The 11,399-nt window shown below is 33.7% G+C and overlaps 2 protein-coding genes across 7 annotated transcripts in view; one reads left to right on the top strand and one right to left on the bottom strand.

The window, feature by feature from the left end:
• Positions 1-5,557, top strand: part of LOC108751589 (actin-binding protein anillin) — an 8,309-nt gene extending 2,752 nt beyond the window's left edge. For 2 of the 6 annotated variants that reach the window (XM_018491839.1, XM_018491838.1), the window contains exons 5-20: positions 67-251; positions 635-802; positions 1,018-1,570; positions 1,892-2,184; positions 2,275-2,359; positions 2,437-2,672; positions 2,812-2,931; positions 3,022-3,236; positions 3,336-3,435; positions 3,502-3,742; positions 3,868-4,032; positions 4,135-4,358; positions 4,456-4,614; positions 4,700-4,922; positions 5,017-5,161; positions 5,248-5,557. In XM_018491839.1, the coding sequence (XP_018347341.1) occupies positions 67-251; positions 635-802; positions 1,018-1,570; positions 1,892-2,184; positions 2,275-2,359; positions 2,437-2,672; positions 2,812-2,931; positions 3,022-3,236; positions 3,336-3,435; positions 3,502-3,742; positions 3,868-4,032; positions 4,135-4,358; positions 4,456-4,614; positions 4,700-4,922; positions 5,017-5,161; positions 5,248-5,356 (3,221 nt within the window). In that variant the 3' untranslated portion in view covers positions 5,357-5,557. Of the gene's footprint in view, positions 1-66; positions 252-634; positions 803-1,017; positions 1,571-1,891; positions 2,185-2,274; positions 2,360-2,436; positions 2,673-2,811; positions 2,932-3,021; positions 3,237-3,335; positions 3,436-3,501; positions 3,743-3,867; positions 4,033-4,134; positions 4,359-4,455; positions 4,615-4,699; positions 4,923-5,016; positions 5,162-5,247 lie in introns of those variants that run through there. The other 4 variants (XM_018491841.1, XM_018491843.1, XM_018491840.1 and 1 more) reach the window with 4 other exon arrangements.
• Positions 5,558-8,158: 2,601 nt separating this feature from the next.
• Positions 8,159-11,154, bottom strand: LOC108751590 (endocuticle structural protein SgAbd-6-like). The gene is made up of 3 exons (XM_018491845.1): positions 11,048-11,154; positions 9,657-9,904; positions 8,159-9,005 (listed from the first exon to the last, which is right to left on the bottom strand). Exons 1-3 carry the CDS (start codon positions 11,054-11,056, stop codon positions 8,945-8,947), a joined length of 318 nt encoding a protein of 105 aa, XP_018347347.1. The 5' UTR covers positions 11,057-11,154; the 3' UTR covers positions 8,159-8,944.
• Positions 11,155-11,399: the final 245 nt, after the last annotated feature.

Raw genomic sequence — 11,399 nt, 5'->3', positions numbered from 1 at the left:
ATAAATTATTTTTAATATTTATATTTATGGATAACAAAAAGAATTAATATTTTTTTTCTTTGACAGATGATAACAATCACGAATTAAGTTCACCTATACATCGAACAGAAGAAAAATTTACTGCAGAAGAAAGTAGTGATGATTGTAAACCAGTTAAGAAAGGTGCTAGACTTGATAGATTAGCAGCTTTAGCTTCAACAATTAATAATTGGGAGGATGATTTATCTCATCCAATCATAACTAATTCCAAGGTATTTTGTAATACTTGGCTTATAAGTTTTTTCTTCTTAAGAGGTTGGGCCTCTGAGTTGTGTTACATCTCTCTCATATGCTTATGATGTACATGCTGATTATTCAATTACCACGAGCATATGAGATACAATTTTAATCCGGTTCCGAACGGTGGATTTTTCGCGAGGTATTTTTGTGGGCAAAGATATTCTTGGGAGATTGCCGATCTTTTCCGAGAGAGGAGACACGAGCGTAAATATCTTTCTATCAGGATCGAAATCTGGGATCTCTGGCATGATAGATCGGTGCGCTGTCTACCATGTCACGCTCGTGCTCGCAAATTTTTTTGTTTTAACAGAGTGATATATTAAGTAATATCTTGCATATACAAATTATTTTATAGATCAAACCTGGAAATAGTAAAGCAGAAAAAATACAAGCAAAGTTTAACGAACAAGTTAAAAATGGATTGGAGTCACAACCAAGCACAAGTGAAAGTAACAAATGGAAGAGCAAAGATTCAAGTCCTATCAAACAATTCAAATGGGATAAAAATGTATTAGAAAACTTGGTAAAAACATATTATAATTTTATTTAAAAAAAGACTAAAGTCTTTTATTGAAGCTTCATAAAAATTTCTATATTTATATACATATTTGTATTAAATATGTAAAGTGCGTTAATTTTTTATATTTTTATATTTTTATTTTCTGCTGTTTTTATATCTTTGAAAGAAGAAAAGTAACGATTGAACGATCACATTTGGATAGTTAAAAATATTTACAGGAGGCTCAAGGCTTTAGTCGTACAAAAAGCAATTCTCGTCTTGTGTATGACTATAAGCATTGTTCCCAGAAATCAAACGCTGTCACGAGTTTATCACCTAATAAGAGCTCTGCTTATCAGCAGGCAGAGAAGAAACAAATTTTACCTGTTAAGTCTGACGGTTCACCAAGAGGCAAGAAAACGGAAAGTAATGCCAATGTGATTGCAAGCCCAGCTAACTCTTCTAGAAGCAACGATAGTAAAGTTTCTAATACTCCTGAAAATATTAAAAATGCGAATACTACTAGCAGTTCTCGATTACCGTCGAGAACAGGATTTAACGGCTCGCCAAAAACTTTGGTCCAACCATCAGGTTCGGTGTTGAGTAAGGCATCGATATTTGAAGCTAAGAACACAGAGACGAAGGCGAAAGATCCTGCTCAAATGTCGCTTGCCGAAAGAAAGGCGTTTTTCGAGCGAAATAAGGGAGAAGCATTAATACCTAAAGCACCGCTTACAATGTCGATACCGCCTAAGAAGTTGCAAGAAAAAGATAAGCAAGGATCTAATACGGGTATATATATATATATATAGTTTTTAATTGTAAAAATATTTGTCCTCATTTATATGATTTAGAATATCTAATAATAATAATAATAACAATATATAATAATAATAATAATAATAATAATCAGAATTTTTATATTTCTTTAATTTTCAGAAAAATAGTATTTGGATAGTATTTAGATTAAATTGTACATAACAGCTTATTAATTTTCTTTTGAAATGACTTATTATTTTTTTAAATTCTGCCCGTACATTTCCAGTATTTATCCAAAACGAACTCAGTATCTCATAATAGGGATTTTTTCTCTAATAATATTTCATTCTTTAGATTCATCTTCAATGAACAATCGAAACATGGATATTCCGAGCAAAACAGTTCTGGAGCAACGTGCGATATTCGAACAAGGCAACAAAGTAGAAGAAATGGAAAATCGCATCTTACAAGCTACTTTTGCTGAGAGACAACGTGAATTAGGCATGTTACGTTCCCGGTTTAATACCAATAAGGAAGTAGCTCGTGCCGCCGCTGGCTCTTGCATTCGAACGAGCGAAAGTAGCGAAGGCAAATCATCGTCGCCAAAGAATTCGCCTGTTTGTCCAGTGAAGCCGACTCCTGCTCCGGTAAGATTAAGTTATTTTATGTGTAAAAGAGTAGCACAAAATTTTTACTGTGTGATATAATGAATTGTATATTTGATTTATTAAATATAGGATCAAATTATCCAGCCGCCGCCGCCGCCACCATTACCAGAAATTATATCGTATCACTCTAAATCTTCTCCAATAAAAAGACAAGGTACATAAAAAGAACATTTTTCTTTCACTGCGTTTTTTCTGTTGTAACACTTAAAATTATGAGTTGTTTCTTTTTAGTTGTTGGAAGCCCACCCAAAGTTCAACATTTAAATGCAACATCTGACATCAAACGTATCCGCGTGTGTCCACCAAAACCAGGATCTCTGTATCCTAATCTGTCGGAAATAGAAATTACTGAAAGCGAGAGTGATTCGGAATACACTGTCGATAGTACCGAACCTGTAACAGCTACTTTCGACGAGAAAACAGAAACGGAAACCGAGACGGAAACTGAAGCCGATTATTATATCCGAGTAATAAAAAAGAATATAAAAATAAATAATAAAAATTGAAAAATTTTTACATTTAATATATCAAAAACAAAAAGCAAAAATCTTTTTATATTAATATATGCGAAAAGAAATATTTTATGCATTCTTCACTTCTTTACAGCATGATGAAACTGATCAAGAAAGTGATAAGGAAAGCGTACAAAATTCATCTTTTGGGCGTATGAGTTTTGGACGCAGTATTTTGCACGAGTTCGATGAACGTTCGTTGTTTAACAAAAAGGTATACAAAGACTTAATCTTAATGCAGAGTATACATATTATTAAATACACATCAGATATACTTATGTGTTTTTTAATATTACCATTACAGAGATGCATAGAACCGGATCCTGACAGTATTACGTCAGACATTTCGGTACTAGATGAAATGGATCAATATTTGGATGAATGTCTTGATGAAGACATTTATCCAGATGTTGATCCAGTTTATCGAGAATTAAATAATGACGTGAAGGAGGAAGGTCCCACACCTCCTAAAATAAATAAAGGCGGTGAAAGTCCATCGACGGGGCGTAATAGTTACAAGTACAGTCATTCGTACACGATTTTTATCGAAAATATGTTTCTTGCTCCTTCATTTATTTTTTAAAAATTGTTTAAATAAAATTGTTCTTAATTTCACAGATATCGTTCGCCTTTAAAAGATTCGGATAGACTAGAAGATGGTGACAAGCGCGTACCATTAGTACGCACGGTTAGTGCATATAGACGACAACAATCTCAAGTAAGTTGTTCAATATCATAATTGATGTAAACAAAGAATAATAACGTGATTATTACTGAATTTCAGTTGGCTAAAATTAATTCAGCAAGACACGAAACAGGATCAGATTCAGTTTTTGATATAGAGAAACGCGAAGACGAATCCATGTTGGTGCAAATGAAAGTGAAAAAGTTATTGGACGAAATTGTTGTAACACAACAGAAAAAGATAGAAGAAGCTAGCAAAGCACTGAATTTGTGTCATTCTACTGTCGAATTTAACGGTTCTAGTGAACATGTCGGAGGCGAATGGGCTCTGCTTGTCGCTAGTAAATTTTTATTTTTATATGACATGAGTTTTATATATAAATTAGATAATAATATTGAATATTAATTTTAATACATATAAAACTTAAATATTGCTAAATGTGAAAAATGTCTATTTTTTACTTAGCTCATAAACGTCAAGCTGCATTGAATGAAGTACAGAGGTTGAAACGAGAAGGCACTCTGAGACCTGTTAAGGCAGGCTCGCCGGAAGTGCAGGGGAGTGGATCATTAACTATTTCTGCTATTACGTTACCGCTCAAGCAAGAATATTTCCGAAATATGGGCATGAGTAAGTGATTACAATATAATCAAATTTTACGTTATTTTTTTTTTTATATAAAACGAAACTATTGAAATAAACTATTAAACATAATAATCTTACAATTTGCAGATACATATCTTCATTGTGTCTGCTTGATGTACTATTTAGGGGAAGTTTTCGCTACTCAAGCAGCAACTGCTGAACCAGGCGATTCGTGCATCCGTTTTACTTCAATGTTGAAACTTGATAATTTGCACAGTGATTTCAAGATTCTTGTTGAAGTATATACCTTTCAGACGCAACCAAAATATTTGCCACATGAAAAAAAATATCACATCAATCATACTGTAAAAGTAAGTCTCAAAGCAAGATCCTTCCTTGCTTTTCTCTTTATAAAATATATTATAAATACACAAGAATGGTTTGATTTAATGTTGAATCCATTTGCAGGCGGTCAATAAGACACCAAAGAAAAAGAATCAGTTTATAATGCCAGAAATACAGAGTCCAGCAGGTCCAAATGCAATCAGATCACCGGCTTTCGAATTGTCGGGGACAACATCCCTCACCCTCGATGATATAAATCGTGACCAACTTACTTTGCTCGGTGTACGTATATTAATTCTCTAGTATAATCAAGATTCGTAATATCAGTATGTGTGTAATCTTCTACTTATATGTACTTTCCGTTCAGATCTCGTCACATTCTCCACTAGAAGGATACCTGCGAATGCGTGTATCGCGTAAACTCTCTGTGTCAGTGGAGCATCGTGGATTTTTGACGCTCTTTGAGGAGATTACAAATTTGGGTGCTTGGCGTCGAAGATGGTGTTGGCTTAAAGACGCTAAGCTTTATTATTGGGTACATCCTGAAGACGAACACAAGAAAAGTCCAATAGGACATCTTGACTTGGAGGGTAACTTTTGAACTTTCGACTAACATAATTTCTGCATTATATCTGCATTATATCTATATTGATTATTATTGATTTAATTTTTGTGATATTGCAGATGTTATTACAAAGCACGTACAATTTATAAATCGAGAGAAATATGCTCGTCCTTACACATTTCTACTCGAGATATCGAGACCAGTACAACCTGGAGATACTAATACTCTCATTATGAAGACAGATGGAAAGGAAACTATAATTGAGTATGTATAGTTGTCTTCTAGTTCTATTGCGATACAAAAATGCTCTTGAGTTACAATATAATTTTATTTAAATCCTGTGTTCATAGGCATTTTTTATTAGCTGATACGAGAGAAAAAGGATTAGAATGGATGTCTAAATTGAATAAAACTCTAAGTTTAATTAGAGCTTGGGGAAGTTCAATTTACAAAGCTTAAATCAAGGTTAAATTTTAAGGCTTTAATTTCGAGCAACGTATTCATGTGCGTATAGATCGATTTTTGATAGCAGACATGCATATGCATTCATATATGATGCATCGCTCATCGGAACCTAGAATAAAATATTTCGTTTATAATATTTTATAAAAAAAAAAAAAGAAAAATATATAAGAAAGTAGCGAATATATACTACTTTTGGCCGCTTAAAAATTTTCATGTTATATTATTTGTGCTGCAAATAATTAATTGTTTAAATATAAATATTCGAATGAATCAATTTGATTTTTAATCGTGGACATACAATCTATACAAGGTTTCATTAAACTTTGATAATTATTTTATTAAAAATCAGAATTTCAAAGCAAGCTTTCATGAAATCTATCCATTCAATACTGAAACATTTAATGTATATGTATATATATATGAGTATTATACTACTGTGGGCAAAAAGTATCGATAATTTCAAATTTAAATTTTCCGGGGTTTCCGATAGGGACAACCGAATTGCCTAACTTCAAGGCAATTCTGTCAGTGACAGAATGCGCCAAGGTACACGTCAAAATAGTCATTAGTGTTTGAGATAAGCGTCTGTTTGTAAGCACGTAAAAAGTGATTTGTCGTTTTTTGAAATGTCTGAAATTATGGAACAACGAAGTGCGATACCAAAATCGCTCAATTTTTTGGAAAAACAACGACGCGTTGATGTGTCTGAAACGATGCTTTCCGACTATCAAAACCGAATGGTGGACACAAAATTTTATCGCACTTCGTTGTTCCATAATTTCAGACATTTCAAAAAACGACAAATCACTTTTTACGTGCTTACAAACAGACGCTTATCTCAAACACTAATGACTATTTTGACGTGTACCTTGGCGCATTCTGTCACTGACAGAATTGCCAACTTCAAAATAAATTCGGTTGTCCCTATCGGAAACCCCGGGAAATTTAAATTTGAAATTATCGATACTTTTTGCCCACAGTAGTATATTAAATTTTCAGTGCATTTTCTTATATTTTTTGAAATTGTGTAAAATTTATTTACATTTGATGAGAAAAAGATCTCTTATTGCACTGGAAGCACTTTCAGCTTTATTGTAATCGTATTTCAGTATTATTCAATCGTATAGTTGCATTATATCACCTGTAACATGACGATTAACTTCTTGAACACTTGATCACGTATGTTTAAAAGCTACATAAATTTCAACGTTCGACATTATTTTGATAATACATTAAAGAAATTGTACATAGGTTAATCATAGGAAATTAGTTATTAGTATTTACTGATGTAATTAAGAAATATTTATGTATGTAAAATTACTTATATACGAGCTTATATATTAATATTAGCAATAGTATATACTAATAATATTATTATATTAGCAAATATATATGTATTAATTAGCAATAATATAATACTAATGTATACAATCTGACTAATGATTATTATTACATCAAACTTAATACACTGATATTTTTTTAATGTGAGTTACTCTGAGTATGCACATATACAACTAACATTCTCCACCTTTTTGTAATGAATTAAATATATTTTTTATACTGTAAAAATCTATTCTTGTTATCCTAAAATTCGTTGTAACTATCTGTACTTTCAGAGAGAAATCTGAGAGTAGCCTTTTTCGTGTATCAAATCCCGATCTTTTTTGCGTGCCAAACCTCGTAGGGTAATACCGTTTTTATGGTTCTTTCCTATTATCCCGTTATTACGTGAGTTAGACAAGAACGATCAAAATTGTTTATTCGTCCTTGTCTAATCCATGTAATAGTGTGGAAAAGAACCACAAAAAAAACCGTGGACATTACTCTAAGAGGTTTGATACATGAAAAAGGATCGGAATGTCCATTCTCAGGTTTCTCTCTGATATTTTACATTTTTCATATTACCATAATTTATACTTTCTCTATTGCATAAGATAAAAAAAATATATTTAATCCAGTATATTTAATTAGAAAACACAAACTATACTTTTTTATTCATAATACCGAATCGAATTATAAAAAAGGGCTTTGTAGATACAAAGTTTATATAGAAAGTATCGATTGATCAGTTTTATAATACTGCTCCTTCAGTACTTTCTATATGAGACCTTATATCTACATAGCCTTTATAACACAGAATGGAAAAGATTTTATTCTTCTTTCTACGTTAAGGCCTCTGGCTTATGTTACACCTTTGTCATATGCTTGTGGTGCAAACGCTGATTATTTTTCAATTACAAGCATATGAGACCTACAGTTTTAATACTGGTTCCGGCGGATTTTTCGAAAAGTGTTTCTGTGAGTAAGAATACTCTCGGGAAGTTGCTAGCCTTTTCCGAAAGGAGACACAAGTATAAATATTTTGATTTCTACCGGGATCTCTGGCATGGTAGACCAGAGTGCTGTCTGCCATGCCACTCGTACTTAGCAATAATATTATTAATACTAATAATTATATACATCTGACTAATATAATTATTATTACATCGAACTTGATGCGCTGATATTTTTGTAAATATGAACACATAACTAATATTCTCCACCTTTTTGTAATGAATTAAATGCATTTTTTTATACCGTAAAAATTTATGCTTGTTTTCATCCTAAAATTCGTTATAAACGATCTGTATTTTGTATCGAATTTCTGAGTAAAATTTATATGTTTAATAAAATACATGATATAAAAGTCATAAATGCAAATTTCTATCTTGAAATTTGGATGCGAACTACAGATTGGTTAAAAGGCTTTATTAATTGTATAGAAAGCACGCGACATGGTAAACAGTCACAGGGAGGTTTCAATATGTATACAAGTTTATTTGAACAAATTGTTTTCTGTTATAGATATAATATACATAGATTACGTGTATAAAAAAAGAAAGAGGTTGCGCCAGGGAGAAATCGCAGATATCGCGATGCCTCAATGAGTGTTGCATTGTCGCCTCGCTATAAAGATAGAATTGCAAACAGAGGACGTCTCTCGTTCAAAACGTTTACTAGCAGTTTCGAGAAACTGTATAATACATGTTGCCGGTTGCAAGTAAGCACGTGTTTCACTCGTGGAAGACTTCAATGCGTTTCGTAAGTTGTGATGTTATGCGATATTCGTGTAAATATTTTTTATAGTTAATTGTAAGAGAAAATCGAAGAGAAAAAGAAATATTGAGCGAAATAATTTTGCTAATTCTACTCATAATTTTATCTATACTATTCGCCGACGTGCTGCACTGTTTAAAGAATTATTCTTGGTTTTGGAAGCGAAGACGATGCAAAAGTATTAATAAATTAGTCCAATTGCGCGATCATTGTCGATTTTAAGAATTGCATCTCTCTCGCTTTGAAAAATACCACAATTGATATCACGAAATGCATTGAAAGCGAACCGGTCAGAGAAGAACGATCGCGCGGAAGATCGATCGTTCTCTAACTAGCGACTGACATCAAAAACTCTTTGTCATTCGCATCGGCGTGAATCGTGTGCCTTGCAGTGTCATACGATTAGAAATATCCTAATTCGTGTGTAATCACACGAGCGCGTCTGTCGATGACCTAAGGTGATGTAACTTCGGTCCTCGAGTCCGCTTACTTTGCGACGAGATTGATAGTCGGATGGAATCCATTTTCATCTGCGGTGTAATCAACCCTGCAATTACAGAGAGGGTGTTCAAAGAGCTACAACGTTCCTGAACGATGCAAACGTTGCAATATATAAAGACATTACTTTCGAATTTGTAATCATTTTTGCAATCCTAAAGGCCACTTTAGACGATCCGTAATTCGTGTCAGAGCTCAGGATAGAATTAATTTTGCACTCGTTATTTCTATGTGCCATGCAATACGAAAGACACTTGATGAAATCGTAACCCACACTCCCACACATTGGAATTCACAAAAATTTAATATTTAATTATTAAAAACTTAAATAATCTATATAGTTCAAATTTCCATATCTTACACTTTTACAATCTTTGTCATATTTATTTGTAAATAAATATGGCAAAAAGATGTAAGAGTATATGTGAATTTGAATTATATTAGATTTTCTAAGTTTTTAATAATTAAATATTAAATTTGTGTGGATTCTAGAGTGATTTAAATGTATGGGATCAAGTATATAAAATAGATCTTCTTGGCATTTTGAAAGAATCTTCAGTTTTAGAAGAATCAGAATATACACTTACGCACGTAAGGAAGAATATAAAAATACACTTAAAAAAGAAAAGAATATAAATTCCAAATAGAATCCTATCCAATTATAGATCGTCTAAGGTGATTTTGTTGTGATTTCGCGTACCTATACGTGTGTCCGTCCGGCGAGATGAAACTGAAGCTACCAACGACGCTGAGGGACTCGTTTTCGGTGCCCTCGTTCTTCAGCTCTGCCGTCTCTTCCCTCTTCTGACCGTCGCTCTGCTCATAACTGAAGTGGTATCCACCTACCCCTATGTTGTTCACCTCTTCCTGATTCACGATTGTGATATCGTTCGGATTAGATTGCGGCGCCGCGAGAACGCCGGCTATGAGTGCCAGAATGACGAAGACCTGCGTGACGAAGAGAAGCAAGAAGATCATTTCGTTGAAGAAGACAAGAACGAGATCGTTTCTTCTTTATGGCATTGACTTTTATTAAATTAATCAGATGTCTTTTATTGTGTGCATATTTAAATTTGTTTTATCCCAAGATATCCATTACAGAAATTTATATTGAAAGATAGTGATTTGAATTACTTATTTTGAGTATTAAAAACTGTTGTTCAATATGATTGTTCAATATGGTTGTTCAATACTTTTAATATTCAGTATAAATAATTTCTAATCTTAAATTGGCCAGTATCAGATTTCTTTAAGTAATTAATGTTAGGATAAACATTTTGTTTAAATGAATTTTTCATAATGGATCTCTGCGAGGAACATGCAGTAGCTGTGTTGGAAATTCGGTCTTTTTTCGGAACCTGACCTTTCGACAACCAGTATTAGATTATTACGAATTTAAATCGAGATATCGTTTGCATAGCGAACAGAAAGAACAACGGATTGACTTCTTCGGATACAAAGTGTCGCAGATCTCAATAATTTCGATTGCCTAGAAATGATTGTTCATTAAATGATCAATAATTTCGATCACATAAAAACGATTGCTTATTGAATGATTGAATCATTCTGAGTTTTTTTTGAGTTGTGTAATATCGTAAAATAAAAAAAAAAGTTTCTCGTGAACTAGATGGAAACATAAATTCTACAGACCACTTAAAGCTTGAAATTTTAGAATCTCAATTTGAGATCTTTCATTAATATTTGAATATTAAAAAAAATTATTGTTCGGATTCTCCTGAAAAAAAAAAAAGACATGTACTCCGGATTGACCATCGAAATTGTAGCCTCTCCGCGACACCCTGTAGATGTTCTCCGTGGCGAATGGAGAGTATAATTTCACGCGCGCACAAGTGTCACAAAATCCTCTTCACTTTCACTGTTGCGCAAAAATTGGGTGGCTGAGTTCGTTTCGGAGGACCCAGCTTGAAAATATCGGCGGTAACCCTCACGATTCGGACCCTCCCTGTCGTCCCTCCCCGAAAGGCTTAAAGAAGAGGCCCACGATCGCTCTTCTTTGACAGATCTTAATGTATCTCGAATATATATATATATATATGTATTTCTATATCTCTTCTAGGATCGCCCACCCACCGTCTTCATCGCGCCAGGTTTTCTCTCGTGGTCGAACGATCTGCGAACGATCCCGAAGGCGGCCCTTCGTCCTTAAACGACGATCGATACGTAGATACCAGGGATCCTTCGGTGCATCTGCCTTTATATAAGCAGAAAATCGCGGTGCCGTATTGCACATCCCCCCACCTGCATGTGCAGCAGCAGCAACAGCCCCCAACGGATTCGCGGATGAGTCTCTCCCGCAAATGCAGGATGTATCTGATTTGATGACGCGATCGCCGTTAGACGGCTGCCCGTTTGTGGGCTATATTTTACTTTTCATCACCGCGAACGCACGACGTGATTTGAATTTTGCTAATTGAATCACTTG

This window comes from Trachymyrmex septentrionalis, unplaced genomic scaffold (genome assembly GCF_001594115.1).
Source record: "Trachymyrmex septentrionalis isolate Tsep2-gDNA-1 unplaced genomic scaffold, Tsep1.0 scaffold50, whole genome shotgun sequence".
Classification (NCBI taxonomy): Eukaryota; Metazoa; Arthropoda; class Insecta; order Hymenoptera; family Formicidae; genus Trachymyrmex; species Trachymyrmex septentrionalis.
The sequence above is the reverse complement of the archived record's forward strand: the minus strand, read 5'-3'. Positions and strand labels throughout refer to the sequence as shown.